General features: G+C 39.6%; 1 protein-coding gene across 1 annotated transcript in view; it reads left to right on the top strand.

The window, feature by feature from the left end:
- Nucleotides 1-15,197, top strand: part of FOCAD (focadhesin) — a 91,296-nt gene that overhangs the window by 58,988 nt on the left and 17,111 nt on the right. Inside the window, exons 23-29 of the mRNA XM_050329815.1 lie at nucleotides 773-861; nucleotides 2,933-2,974; nucleotides 4,265-4,373; nucleotides 4,880-4,996; nucleotides 8,169-8,407; nucleotides 9,820-9,909; nucleotides 13,727-13,874. Coding sequence (XP_050185772.1) covers nucleotides 773-861; nucleotides 2,933-2,974; nucleotides 4,265-4,373; nucleotides 4,880-4,996; nucleotides 8,169-8,407; nucleotides 9,820-9,909; nucleotides 13,727-13,874 — 834 coding nt within the window. The remainder of the gene's footprint in view (nucleotides 1-772; nucleotides 862-2,932; nucleotides 2,975-4,264; nucleotides 4,374-4,879; nucleotides 4,997-8,168; nucleotides 8,408-9,819; nucleotides 9,910-13,726; nucleotides 13,875-15,197) is intronic.

The following is a 15,197-nucleotide window of genomic DNA, read 5'->3' as shown; positions in this document are numbered from 1 at the left end:
CAGCTATACTGCCTTCTTTTTAGTCAATGTGTTGTATATGCTCCTTTAATCTCAGTGGAGAGTCACCTTTTTAGTGGTATCTGGATTTACAAGATTCATTGTATTGTATTCTCAGGTTGTTATGTACACCCAAACTACAACTGGTCATTGCCTGAAAAAACACAACATATGTGCCTGTGTTTTTCACTTAAGGCTTAATAACCTACCAAGGAGCAGTAGCTGACAACCAAAACAAGTTGAGTTGTAGTTGTCTCACATTGGTGATGGAATGTTAAAGCAGAGTTGTTTAATATGTTTAGATAACAACTGTTAGAGGCCAGAATCCATATCACCACTTAAATGTACAGAAAGAATGGTATAGGAGGTTACAGGGAGGTTGGAGTCATACAAAGGAAAGGGGTGAGTAATTCTGCTTTAAGTAGTGCATCAAGAAAGTGATGTTTTGCTGTTAGAATTCATTTTAGATGGCAGGCTTCTAAAGCGCATTCCATGCTTCTTGTACCCCTTCCCAAGGGGTCTCTGCACGTGCTAGATAGATGCCTCGGTATCTGTGGCTATTTATACCATGCTTGTTTTTATCACTCAGAATAAAAAAATGGTGAATTCTTCTCCTTAATGTACTGTATGTTACAGTGAGAACCCCGCAGTAGAGATCACTTGTAAAGTAGCCCTGAGGTTTAAAGCTACATGCATTACATGAGTATTCTCTGAAGAAATTTTATGATGATTGGCCATATAAGATCCACTTTTGAGTTATTCTGCATTTCTACAGGGCAGGCAGGCAGAGCTGGAGATGCAGTTAAAACATGGGAAAGAGGATCCTGAAGAGGTGCAGTACAAACAATTTACAGCCTGGCTGTGGTAAGGAAGTTTGTGTCTGGTCCTGGTCATTTGTAAAGCAAGGGGACAGAGGAGGGCAAGATTTCAAAGTCTTTAATTTTGCACATTTTGAAGACTATATGAGCACTAAAAAGGAAAAACAAAACCAAAACAACAAGCAGCCACCAAACAAAAAGTGACCCTGGAGGGGGAGGGGAGTGGAAAGAAAGACAACTGGGTAACTCAAAGTATTCCCATATGCACAGGTTCACAGATACCTTCCCCTTTACAGAGCCTGAAAACTTTATGTTTATTTCCAGTGAGCAACTGGAAAGAATGGAAAAAAAATGTTTGTTTTGTAGCATGTTAAAGCAGGATTATGGAAAGATAAAAATTTCCTTATTGAGACTTCAATGAGCTGTGTCACTGAAGATGCCTTGGTACAAGAAGTGTAAGCCATAGTATGATGTATGTTGTGGTGGACTGACACACCTCAAGTTCATATGGTAAACTGGCAGTGTTGAACTTGAGGACATTGTTTAGAAGGAAGCACAATGATGCACATCCTGATCCGTATTTAGCCATGTACGTGCAAGGCCTGGAGAAGGTAGGAAATGGGACACTTCACAGAGAGAAAGAACTAAGTATCCATGGACAGTATAAGTATCTGTTTCTGTGCTTGTTCATCAGTGTATTGGGAACAAAATATGTACAAACAAAACTGAAATGTTCTTTGTTTCAGTCAAAAATTCAGTCAAAAATATTACTAAGTCCCACTCAACAGGAATACAAAATTTGTGTCTATTTTATGGCAGCTAATTCTGGATTAGAGGCATTCATCATAAGACCCAGAATGATATAGTATTGTAGAAAAGATTCTTTATGTATTAGTGGCCTGATCCCTTTCTTGATAGGGTATAAGAATGCCTGTATCAATGCTGCTTTTGTAGATTCTCCTGTAGGTTCTCTTTTGTAGGTTCTCCTAAAACAATTTTTGCTCTGTATTTCCTAAATAGTGTTAATGTAAGCTGTGTCAGAAATGAAGATGATTCCCTTTAACAGGAAAGAAATCAAAAGCACTAAGTGAACTGGGAGCTGAGTATTTGTTTCTTTTCCAGTTCCCACTTAATTGCTTAGTGCTTCAGGGCTGTAACTTCAGTACCCATTAAGCAATTCTGTTTCCCACTGGGTTTAACCTAATTGTGGAACAACTTGATATAAACTTTAGTGTTAATGCTTTATTGTGTAAGTACTGTGCAATTCTGCATTAGTATTTATTTATCAAGTTGTAAATGCTTCTTTTGTGGGTAGATTTGACACTGTGTGAAAGCAGTATGGTTATAAAGGAATGCCTGGGTAGGTTTCTTTGAAAGCCTGAGTATAACTCAGTCGTAGAACATACAGCCCTGTTTTAAGAGGCATGCATCTTCAGTCTTCTAATCACATGTTACAAAACTGTGATTGGAGAGTATGACATTTGTGGCCATGGTAGTATTGTATGTTGTACTATAGAGGATCTCTCTCCTTACCTATACCTGCCAATATAGGAGATTCATTGCTTCTGTGTCCATATGACTGCAAAACTAAACAGCTGCAAACAAGTAGCCTATTATAAATCAACTGCAGTAACATGAAAGAAACTGAAACTACTCCTATGGCTTTCATTTAATACCTTCAGGTTACTATACACCTAATAATAGCCTAACTGCCCATAGAGGTTTCCAAAATATAGTTAGTGTTGAATAAATTGTAATGGTTGACCATTGTAAAACATTCAGATTTTATTATGCTAGGACATAGAACACTAATCTGGAAACGTATGTGTTTGATATACTCCAAAAGCAGATTTATGGCTATTGCATGAACCAGCATTTTACAAAAAATCAAATAAGAACCCTTTATAAACACTGGGAGTGCACATGAGAATAAAGAAATGTTGGATGGTACATAAGTATTTTTACAGATTAAATGCTTGTAATTCTTTTGCTCTAAGTGTTCTGATAGATAGCTGATTGTTAATCTAGAGTGGGTACATGAAAGGCATAAGTGGAAGTTAGCTAAGTTCATATACAGTATAGTGAACGTGGTGTAAATTCTTTCTGTTCTGTTGCAGGGTCAGAGATATGTTGACCGATGTCATCAAAGGTGCTTCCAAGTAAGAACTGCTAAATTATTGTGGATTTTTTTTTCCCCATAGTCTTAGTAAAGAGTAAGCCACTGCTCTTTTTCCTCCTGGATCTTGACAAGATGATGATTTTTAACTTCATGAAATTTAAAGCATCCAGCTTTCGTGAGTTTGTAGATTTAGAAGTTTCTCTCTGTTTGAGGTACATCATGAAATTTAGTCTTTTAGGAGTTCATGATGAAAAAGAACAAAGGTTCCATACATAAATTAGGAAATTATTTAAGGTGAGAGATCCTGAGAGACTTGAAAACATTAAAGTACCTAGCTGAAACTATTTGTAGGTATCTTTTATCTGAAAGGAAATAGTTTCAGTGTTCCAAACAACAATATTCCACCAAGACTCATGTGTCGTATTTTAAAAATTAGAACAGAAATCCAGAAAATATTTTTTCTGATAATGAGATTTTTGGATCTGGAACACATGCCCAAAATTGCAGTATAGGTGTATTTTTACAGCAGCAGTTGAAGTTTCTAGAAATGGAAGACTGATGAAAAGCTGTACTGCTCTGTAAGGGTCCAGTACAGTTGTATTGTTCAACTGCTTTTGTTAAATTGCAGTATGTTTTGCTAGGAATGACTGGGATATCAATGTATATCAATGTATATCTTTTTATGAAACTGAACACAGTTATATTCTCTCTTATTTGTTGATGGCGGATTTTCTTTCTTGAGTTCCTTAAAGGTTTGCACTGTCGTAGAAGATAGTACTCTTTGAAACCTTCATTTATTATTATGTTAATGTTTTTGTAGCAGAGGGAAATAAATCAAAACTTTTTTTTTTGAAGCTGATATTTCAAGGATGGCTGCTCTGCTAAATCTCCTGATGTTGTTGCAGTGAAGTGACACCTGCTTCTCTAGCATTCTCAATTTGAAGAGATTTTTTGGTGTGCCCTCTGTAGAGATGGTACTAGCTAAGACAACTGTTGCATTTCTGTGAGTGCTACTTGCTCTGCAGGGTAGCAGTCCTCTTTATAGTAAAAGGGAGCTTCTGGTTTTTTACAGCTTTGTGTGTGCTTGGCTTTACATAAAAGAGAGACAATTAAAAAAAAAGACTGAAGCACTTCTCTCCTTCATTCTTTTCTGATTCCTGAAGACTAAATGCAATAGATTTTTGCTGAGCTAGAAGACAGCCCAGTGAAGTTTCTAGGTTCAAAGGCCTTCCCTCCTGGACCACCTGTAGCATAACTTTTCTGCTCTGAGATAGATGTTTTTACTAGCATCTCTATTACATATTTTGACTGTTTACCTCTTTCTCTCCAGAGACAGTCCAGTGGTGAAAGGAAACTCTATTTTTGCGTTAACTAGTCTTGCAGTTGCTGTAGCTAAATATGAAAGCAGCCTTTCCTCAGACACTGAAGGGATGCCTGAGGTAAGTCAATCTGCAAGAGATTTCTTATCTTAGTGGGACATAATGAAGTAATATGACCAGGTGTTTGGGGGGCTGGAAAGTGGATGTGAAGTACTTCACGTTTTCAAGTTCAAATTTGTCCCTGCTCAGTAAATGCCATCTGGTAGCTACTGTGTGATCTATACAAAAGCAGGCAGGGTGTCAATGTGCTTTATCACAAGACCCATAATGACTTACTCATTTATTTGTTGGTTTTGACAAATGAGATAGAGGTCATTCTATGGACACTGAAAACCCAGCCAACCTCTTTTCTCATAATATTTGGTTTCACTGAATGATACTTAATTAAAAGTAGTGTCTGGAGAGTCAGCATTGACAAGTAAATCATGCTGCTTACAGTACATAGAAATGACAAAATAGCCTCATTCACAATGGATTGCAGCTGGAACATCAGCAGCTGAGCTTCTGTTTATGTAGAACTTGATTAAGAAAAAAGAATGATGAATATTTGGATTTGATTTTTACAGACTCAACCAGATTTTATTCCCATGAAACACTGGATTTCTATGGTCACAGAGACCCTTTTGAGTATTGTGAATAGTCGCTACCAGCCTAAAGGTCAAGTCTTCCCATGGTTCTACCAGGTACGTGTTGTGGTACTACAGTCAAGACAGTATGTCTGTATTTCATACCTGGAGTTCTTATCAAGAAGTTTCCTGCTTCTCTTTGAGCTGTAGTAGTTGTAAAACAGGAAAATCAAAGCTTTTCTTGCTCATTCTTTTTCTTTCGATGCTTGTATTTGTGGTTGCTTTAAGTTTTTGTCTTTATTACCAAAATGGTAAAACCCACATGTAATGAATGAAGGAAATTTTAAAACCAAAAGCTCCCCTTATAACCTAGGATTTTCGACATGTATATGCAAAGCAAAACCTTCTAACATGAACAGTCTCTCCTCAGACCCCACTGTCTTACTCCTGAGGGATTCTTACACCATTTCTCAGGACTCTGAAATGCCTGCTTTCTGAAAGTCTAGTAGTTATAGAGCGGGTGATTCTTATTTTACAATATCTTTTCAACTCCTTAGGGCCAGTAGAAGTTGTATCATATGTGCTTGCAGTGTAATAACCAGCCTGAAATTCTTATGCCATTTAAGTGTTAGGCAGTTCTTGAGTAGGACCTAGAGGTGGACTGAAAGCTCAGTAGAGATTATTTGTGTCATAGATGCAGAAGAGAAGTTGGGTTTTACAAGGCCAAATAACAGCCTGCTAGTGTATCATGATGATTTTTAACCAGAACTTCAGTAACTGCATTCAGTTACTATGTTCAGTCCAATAGTGAGATTTTAGCATCAAAAGGTGAAAATTACTGATGGAACTGAGTTAGGTCTGGCATGTGACCCCCTGTCATCACCGAAAGGGAACAGAGATCATCAAATAAATGACTGCTAGATTGTTTGGGCATAAGAAGATTCAGCACTTGGTTAGCATGAGCAGTTCTTGACCAGTTGTTTTGCGATTCCTGCCTTTGAAAATTACGCTGTTTAAAAATGGAATTTTGAGGTGATGTTTCATTTCTAAAATCCATCCTTTTAAAAAAATAAATCTTAGAATTTTACAAGCATAAGGCACACAATAAAAATCATTGTCTGTGGAGTGCCTTACATCCTGATGGGATATTTTTCTTTTCCGAGTTGCATGCAGAAGATGATAAATAAACATTAGGCTCTCACTTACAATCAGTCCATTACTTTATAAGTAGAGGCAGTTGTGTGGACTTTACCTTTCAGATGGAAAGAAAATGGATATTTCTTCTAGAAAACATCTCTACTGGTTATCACAGAGTCACAGGATAGATAAGGTTGCAAAGGACCACAGTGGGTCATCCGGTCCAACCTCCCTGCTCAAGCAGGATCACCCTAGAACACGTGGCACAGGATTGCATGCAGATGGTTCTTGAATATCTCTAGCGAGGAGAATCCACAACCTCTCTGACCAGTCTGTTCTGTACACAGTCACCCACACCATAAAGAAATTCTTCCTTGTGTTCAGGTGGAACTTCCTGTACGTCAGCTTCTGCTCATTTCCTCTTGGCCTTTTGCCTGGCACCACCAAGAAAATCCTGGATTCACCCTCCTAAAACCCTCCCTTCAGATACTGATAGACACTAATGAGGTCCCCTCTCAGTCAGCTTTTCTTAAGTCTAAACAGGCCCAGCTCCCTCCTTCATAACAGTCCTTTAATCATCTTTGTCACCCTCTCCTGGATCTGCTTCAGGAGTTCCATGTCTCTCTTACTGTGAGGAGCCGAGAGCTGGACCCTCTGAGATCTGCTGTTCAGCCAGTTCCCAATCCACCTCACTGTCCACTCATCCATTCCACACTTGCTAAGTTTGCCTATGAGGATGTTGTGAGAGACAGTGTTGAAAGCCTTGCTAAAGTCAAGGTAGACAATATCCACTGCTCTTCCTCATGCATCCAGGTAATTGTCCCATCATAGAAGGCAACCACATCAGTCAAGCATGATTTCCCTTTAGTGAATCCATGCTGACTATTCCTAATCATCTTTTTGTCATCCATGTGGTTAGGGATGGCCTCCAGAATGAGGCTCTCCATCACCAGTCCAGGGATTGAGGTGAGGCTGACTGGCTGTTGGTTCCCTGGGTCCTCCTTCTTGCCTTTTTTGAAAACCAGGGTGACATTTGCTTTATTCCAGTCCTCAGGAACCTCTCCTGATCACCACAACCTTTCAAAGATGACCGTGAGCAGCCCAGCTGTGGTGTCCATTAGCTCTCTCAGCACTTGTGGATGCATCCTGTCAGGGCCCATGGACTTGTGGATGTCAGGATTGCCTAGGTGTTTTCTAACCCAGTCCTCCTTAACCAAGGGAAATTGGTCTTCCTTCCAACATTCCTTTACACCAGTCTCCTGGATCAGAGATTCCTGAGGACTGATCTTGTTGGTGAAGACTGATGCAAAGAAGGCATTCAGTAATTCTGCCTTACCTGTATCCTGTGTTACCAGGGTCGCCGCTCCATTAAGCAACAGGCCCATGCTATCCTTAGTTTTCCTCTTATTATTGATGGATTTGAAGAAGCAGTTCTTGTTGTCCTTGACATCCTCAGCCAGATTTATTTCCAGATGGACCTTGGCCTTCCTTTTCTCATTTCTCGTTATTCCGACAACCTCTCTATATTCACTCCAAGTGGCTTGGCCCTGCTTCCTGCATGCATGCAGGTCTCTTGCCCCCTTTGTGTGATTTCTTGCATTGGGATGCATCGATCTTGAGGACTTGAAAGGTCTTATGATATTTTGTCATTCTAGGTGTGATGCATTTAAGGTAGTACTTCTTCCAACTTGCTAAATTCTTGGTGTGTTATACTTAAATAACTCATGATATCAAAATAACACATAGTAACAAATTAATTTCGTGGCTGATTTTTGTTTGCTCTTCTGATAATGCTGCTGGATATTTTAACAGGGTGGGTGAAAACTAATGTAGACCAAAGCATTTAGGTGTTGTAGTTGCATACTGTCTTATCATTTGATTAGTTTCATACTTAGCAATCTTATTTATACTTAGAAATTATATTCTAAATTGCCCTAGTTTTAAGCTACTTAGAAGATAAGCCAAATGGAAAAGTTACAATTGGCAGTTTCATGAAATACCATTTATTGCAAGACTGAATACATTTGTGCTGCTTTTTTGCTCTATAGGTATTTATTGTAAAGTGCTGAGTGTTACTACCTGGAAAGGAATTTTATTTCTTTCCCTCAAGAGGGAAGGGGAAAAAAAATCTTTTTTATGTTTTTTTTTCTAGAAATCCTATTCAGGTGAAAATACTGCTAGTATTATAGCTCGTTCCTGTGCAGCCACAGCTTTGTCTCTCCTGGTGCCAGTTTTTATCGTATCATGCAAGGAGAAGGTTGAGGAGGTCCTGAATATGTTGACTGACAGGTTACCTGGGAAACCAAATGCTGATGAGTCTCAAGCTGTTCAAATCCACATGGGTCTTGGTTTGGGGATGTTTATCGCACGTTTGTATGATGAAAAAGTCAGGTAAGGATTACTGTGTGTAATGTAGTTGTGCAAATAACTTCCTTTTTTCTCCATGTGACCTGAAGTTCTGAGGAATTAAAGTATTTACAAGTCATAGGCAAATGATTCTTAAGGGGCTTTGCAATGTTTCTTAAAAGATGCTTCACCCCTTGCCCCACCCCTTGCCAGAGCTGTCTGAGTATTTTGTCATTCTTTCAGGATGAATGATTGATTTTCATAATAACCTAAGGTAAATGTTCAAAGCAGTCAGTTAGAAGAGCCACACATATACTTTTAAATGGGACTAGCCACCCTAGAAGATTTAATTGTAAAATAATTCACAGTTCTCATTGCTTTCTTTCTAAGTGGTGCTCTGGTCACTGGATAGTGTCCACATACATTGTGTGAATTACACATATGAGGATGGAGCTACAACAGAAGTAGCGTAATGGACTGTCTTTAAAACATGCTGCTACAGCTATGTAGGCAGCAAAGAGATGTTTTGCACTTGGTAGAAAATGCCTCCTTTTCAGAAGAGGTGGGCTCAGTAGAAAATTTCTGATGATTCCAGAGAAATTAAGAAAGTGAGTTTGGCTTTATACTCCTCCAGTTTCTTGATTTCTGGGGATCCTGTCTTCCTAGATACCCATAATAAATGTTTAATTGGTGCACAAGCACAGGTATCAAACGGATTTGACTGGCAGTTACTTGGTGAAGCCCACGTTTCCAAGGCACCTGCTTTTAAAATACTGTGCAGCATTGCTCAGTTATAATCTTCATGCTTTAGTGTCTAGATGCCTTGCTGCCACTGACTCAGCCACATAATTTGGGAATGTACTATCTCTGGATGATTAATCAGTGGTGACAGCTGAGCTACACAGAAACATTAAAAGACTCTTAAAGAGAATAAAGTTAGATCAGCGTGGTATTTTGGAGTATGTGTATCTTTATTTTGAGGAGTTGGGTTTGTTTGGTGAGGGGTGTTGAAGTGAATACATTTATCTATATTTCTTACAGACTGTTCTTGCTCTTCCCCTGTCCTGTATAATTTGAAAGCTAAATCTTGAACATTCTTCAAAGCATTGACCTGCAACAACAGCAGAACTCATAGGGATGTTGCTATAGATAATACCAGGTCATAGAGTTAGTTTCCATTAAGAATGTCTGTTCATTAACAAAACTGTGTACATATTTTAGAAGAAGGGGATCCCTGTGACATCTTTGGAGTGAGATGTAAATGCTTCATTTTTTTATTAATAAATTAGGCAATGAGATGGAGAGAGATTTACAGAACTCATAGTTTAAAATGTCATGAATTTTCAACTTATAAATGATCTCAGGTCTAACTGAGATCATGTTTTATCAGTATCTTCCTCCCATTGTCAGGCATTGGATCTTTTGGGAGTTTGTTTCTGTTTTGTTTTGGTTTTTAGTGATATACCTGGTCAACAGATGAACTTGGTTCTGATGAAGTCCCTGGATATGCTGGAGGACTGCTGCTTTGACACCAATCTGGAGTACAAGTGAGTTCCTTTTGTTACTTATGAAACCTTATTTTGAGCTCCACCTTTTTAACTCATGCTTTTATTCCTTAATTCTACACAGAAGAGTATAAGGATAGGATAAGGAGACAGCCTGTTTTCAATACTTCCATAGAATCACCAACTCATACAGTCTGGAAAGGACCTTTGGAAGTCCATTTGACTCAGTCATGGACTTGGGCTCCATTGCCCAAGGCTTTACAGTCAGGGTTTGAAATCCCCAAGGTTGGAGAACATGTCTCTGGACCCCGACTCTGCTTTTGGACTTCCTCTGTCTCCTTGTGAACATGTGATGTTTCAGCTTGTGCCCACTGCTTTTTGGCCTCCCACCGTGTAAGAGCCCAGATACATATCCTCATTTCTTTCCTGTCATTGCTTGAGATACTGCTGGGTGTCCCTCGAGCCATCCCCTCTCACAGCTGAACCAGCTGTGGTCCCACAACCTCTGCTCTCAAGGCAGGAGCTCCAACCTAGCTGCCTCTGTAGCTTCCCATGAACTTCTCCCAGTTTTGTTGGTGTTTTTCCTGCTTTCAGAGTGGTAGTCTGTGTATGTTAGTGAGTAGAGAGCAGAGGAGAGGGGTCATCCTTCCCCCAGCTCTGATGACTGTGTCCTGCTCATGCTGCCTGTGCACTGTTGGCCCTCATCACTGGGTGCGTGTTTGGCTCTGACTCAGCTTGCTGCCCACCAGTGCCTAAGGCTGTCCCCAAGAGCTGACACACAGCCACTCTGGTCCCAACCTGTCTGTTTCCATGAGCAGGACTCTAACTTGATGCCTGTTGAATGTCAGAATGTTCTGCTGATGTATTCTTATGTTTACCATCTCCTCTAAGTGAGTGTGTCCATGAATAAATATATATAAGAAACGCTTCATGTGTGAACATACATGTCTATGTATATGTGCATGTATCAACACACACAGAGGTTTTTCCATACAGTCCCTAGTGAGATGTGAAAAGAAGTAATGGCTACCACTGCTAATCCCTGCCAACCCACAAGTAAAAACCTTGGGCATGTAGAGAACCACACAGTCTTACTCATAGACAGTGGGAAGATGCCAGCAATTCTAGGGGTAGGGTGGCTCAGCTGCACATGTTCATTAATGAAAGATTTTTTGAAAGTCCTTTTTTGGTGCTCTTGGTTGCCAGGGTGTTCAGTGATGTCTAACTGCTTTTATGCTGGAGTCTGTCAGTGGAATGTGCATGTGTGTACAATGCAGTGTGAGCGCCAGGCCATTAATTTAACAGCTGTGGATGGCATGTTTAGTACTGAGTAAAACAAATATATTTGATTAAACCAACTGAGGCTATGCCTCAGGTGTCCCAAAGAGAGCAGTGGTCCATCAACAGGGCAAGAAATTATTGAAAGGCACTGCTCAGTTACTAGGATTGGCAAACCTGCAATAATGGAACAATAAAACACTTCTGTCAGTTGCCAGATAGATTAGACAGCTAATGTAACATAGTAGTATGTTTCTGCCACAGTAGTCATTTCCCTTTCAAATTAGGGAAGAACTGCAGTATCTTGAGTACCTCAATGGGGGTGCAAAAGGTTTTCTGTGATTTTGAGCATTACTTCCCTGTTCACAGGAAACAGTGATAATTCCCATTTGCCTCTACTCTCCCTTCTCCAGGGGACTTTCTGAAAAGCTATGAGGTGTCACAGCTGTGCACCATTGGGCTGTGAACCTGTATAGCTTAGTGAGGATCTGTGTTGCCTGTTGAGTGGCACAGAGTGAGACACACAGTGCACAGGGGCTGTACCAGCTGTGCCCCTTTGTTACACCTATTGCTGCTTGTTTGTGCAGCCTGTTAGCTGGAGATCAAGGCCTCACGGAAAAGCCAAGCCAGACTCATCTGGTGGCGAGAGGTTGCCAGAAGAATATAAAACAATGACAAGCAAGAGAGGGAAGATTGAAGGGAGGATTAGTTTTTTATGCTGCCTATGGTTTTTAAAGGTTAAGAGTAAGTCGGTGTCTAGTATGAGCATTCTCTTTAAGCCAACAAGTAATGTAAAGCTGTAAATGTTGCGGACCTGTCCAAATTTTGCACTTCTGCACTTCTAAACTTCCATTCCAAAGGAAGGTCCTTTCCAGTCTTTTCATCCAGTACGACATGGGCATGGCCAGCTGTGAGACATGAGCATTACACTGATCTTCTCACCAGTGTTTCACCCCTTCTAAACTGGTCATTCTCTTTTTCCCTAAAAACAGGCTGTCTGTTTTGAGTGTAGGTTTGTCGAGTAGCGCAGATGTGGGAGTCAGCGCTGGCTGGGCTCAGACTGACCTCAGTGGGAGGCAGGGCTCCCAGCACCCTGGTGCTCTGGCAGTATAAAACTCAGAATGTGCTGGGAAATCTGAGATACTACGTGGATAAAACACGCTTAAATACTCATTTTATGTAGTTCACAAACAAGGTAGCCAAGTGAAAGTAATTGTTAGTTTAAAAAAGGGGAGAAGAATGGGTGAAGTTTTAGTCTTACTTTAGTTCCCACTTACATTTGAGTCTCTATTAATAGAGTCAATAATATAAAATTATGTAGCTCTAATGAGAAATTCCATTTTCTTTCTGTGTAGTTTTGTCAACAAGCAGTATTGTAAACTTGGGTATAGAACTCCTGTGTATAAGTCATATCCTTATTTTTGTTGGCTGTTCATGAATTCAGATACACAAGTTACTTAAAAAGATTTGTTTGATTTTCTTTGCTGGAAATAGATGCTACTGCCAAGACACCACTCCAGGTCTTCTGACCATGCTCAGTCATCTTCATCCACAGTTGCTGTAAAACATTAGCTTATAAAAATGACTGAAGTTATTCTCAGAAGTTCCTTTTTTACCTAGCTGAGTAAAAGCAGTAACTCTTTCCATTTTTAAGGTGGAGAGGAGAAGCTTAGAAGAATGCCTAAGATCCTAGCCACGTTCATTTGACTGCTCACTGCCCAGTACAAGCATTGTCAGGGAGATGTGTGGGGGAAAAAAATTATCTGCAGATAAGAGTTGTTTCTTTGAGGTATTGTGGATGTGTGCCAGTGCGAAATCACTGTCAGAGGAGTCTGGTATGCTTTAGTATCTCATGATGGCAATCAGAACTGTTTGGGAGTGTTCTGACAAAACTGATGACTTGGAACTTGCTATGGGTACACAGGTGCAGAATTTAATAAGAGTTCTCTGTTCCAGAATGGAATTTCTGGTCAAATCTGATAAAGAGGCAGAGACTATGAAGCTGTTTGTGCCAGATGCCCTGTTAAATTGTGTGCTTTGAAGCTATGTTCTTGTTGCAGTTTTAAGTATCCACAGCATCAGTTAGTTGGGTGGTTATGCCTGTCCTGATGAAGCTGATCCACTGTTGCATATGCATATGAAACAAGCTCTTGTACGAGTCTGAAAGCACCAAATTCTAATACAGCCAGTGAATCTGCAATTAGTATGTTTAACGGGGATATCATACTTCATACAGTCATGATAAATCACACTTAAAAGTTTAGATCCATACTTCCTTCATAGTAGCTGACGTAGTTGTTGGGACTATTGGTTCTTCAGAGGCAGAAGGAATAATGAGGCTGTATTTGTAGGATTTGTTATTTAAAAGTACATTTTCTTCTTATGCTGTTCTTCCATCTTGTGTTTCCCAAAAAACATATGCGAAATAAAAATCATTTTTAAAGTTGACTGTGGTAAGTAATTATACACAGGGCTAGTTATCAAGCGAGGCCGAGAGGTCTTCTTACTCTGTTGGGGTTTCAAGAGAGTTCAGAGCAGCCAAAACGTACCTAATTCTTTTTCTTTTTGCTTTCTCTTAAAGCACTGGATGTATTTTAGGAGTAGGACTTGTTCTTTCATTCATGAGCCACAGTAGCCAAACAGAATCACGAGTGCACGTTTCTGCTTCACTGCGAAAACTCTGCAAATGCCTGGACAAAAGTGGGGACCAAAGCAGATCGGTCCAGGAGGTATGAGCTCTTTTAACACAATATTTAAGTCTTCCTTTTACTTTGTTGCCTCCCTTTAATAACTTTAATCTTTCTACTGGAGCTTTTTATATCTGTAGTACTGGAATGCTTGATTTCTGTTTTTTCTTTCACAATATGTGGGTTTATATCTGCTGAAAAACCAGTAACAATAATAATAAAATAACCTGTAATTCTACGTAGACATTAAGAAACTGCCTGAAAAGTTAACAGACATAATCTTTTGAAGGGCTTCATTAATTCCTTAACCCTAAATTAAATTGTTGAAAGTTGGGTGCTGAATAACTGTGGATAGGGGTCTCTTATGTACAATAGTTTACTGCTCATCTGATCTACTGTAAATGATAGCATGTTACTCTTAGAGGGAACCTAAATGCTGATACTTCCTCCTTCATTATGTCTTCTGTATCCTTCTTTGAAAGCTGCTGTCACTAGCTAATGTGACTCTTTTACCTGTGTGTGCTGCTATGACCCCATTTGCTGTTGTCTTTGTAAGTAAGTTTTGAAGACTTAAACTTAGTTCTGCTAAGTTTGAACGTGCATTTCAAGGGTTTTTTCCACCAGGATATGTCCTGTAAGTCTTGATACAGTCCATGCACTTAGCCTATAGCATTGTGGAGGTAAAACTTGAGAATGAAAGCTGGTGAAATTGAAGAGTTTGTAACAAAAAACAGTCAGAACAAGCAGATGTTTTGCACCAAAAAGCAACCCTGTCTGTACATGATGTATGTAAACCCTCAGCAGCTGAACAGCTGAGTTGCATAATCCTCTGTTTTTTATAAGGGAGTTAATAGAGATTGATAATATCATTCTCTCTCTGCTGTTAGTATTGTTCTGAAAGCCCTTTATTAGAAGTCTTCTTTGATTGAGTTTTATTTTTTTGGCAGTACGTATGTGTTCGGATTAGCCATTTGCAGTTTATGGTTCACGCATTAAAATGGCTTACAGCTATGAAAAAATGTATCTGTCCCCAGAGATCTTCAAGTGCATTACTGAGCTTAAACTGAGTTCAGTACAGCAACTTCTGAGATAAAAGGTAGCAGCTGTTTAACATCATGAGATAGTTTGGGATGAGAAGCAAAACCTACTCTTTCCAGTTAAAATCTCTGTAAGGACTTGTACAGATAATTACATGAGTAAAGCTTGGCCAGCACCCTAGGATGAATGCCACTATATTTATGAGATGCACAAGAGGCTCTTTCAGAGCTATAAATGGCTGGGATATAATCCTGTACTTGAGAGGTAATTTTGGCCTGCTGTAGAAAGAGGTGCAATCTAAGCATTACTGCTCCAAGTCAAATTGTT

The sequence above is a fragment of the Myiozetetes cayanensis genome, unplaced genomic scaffold (assembly GCF_022539395.1).
Source record: "Myiozetetes cayanensis isolate MyiCay16 unplaced genomic scaffold, myiCay2020 scf4, whole genome shotgun sequence".
Taxonomy (NCBI): domain Eukaryota; kingdom Metazoa; phylum Chordata; class Aves; order Passeriformes; family Tyrannidae; genus Myiozetetes; species Myiozetetes cayanensis.
The sequence above is the reverse complement of the archived record's forward strand: the minus strand, read 5'-3'. Positions and strand labels throughout refer to the sequence as shown.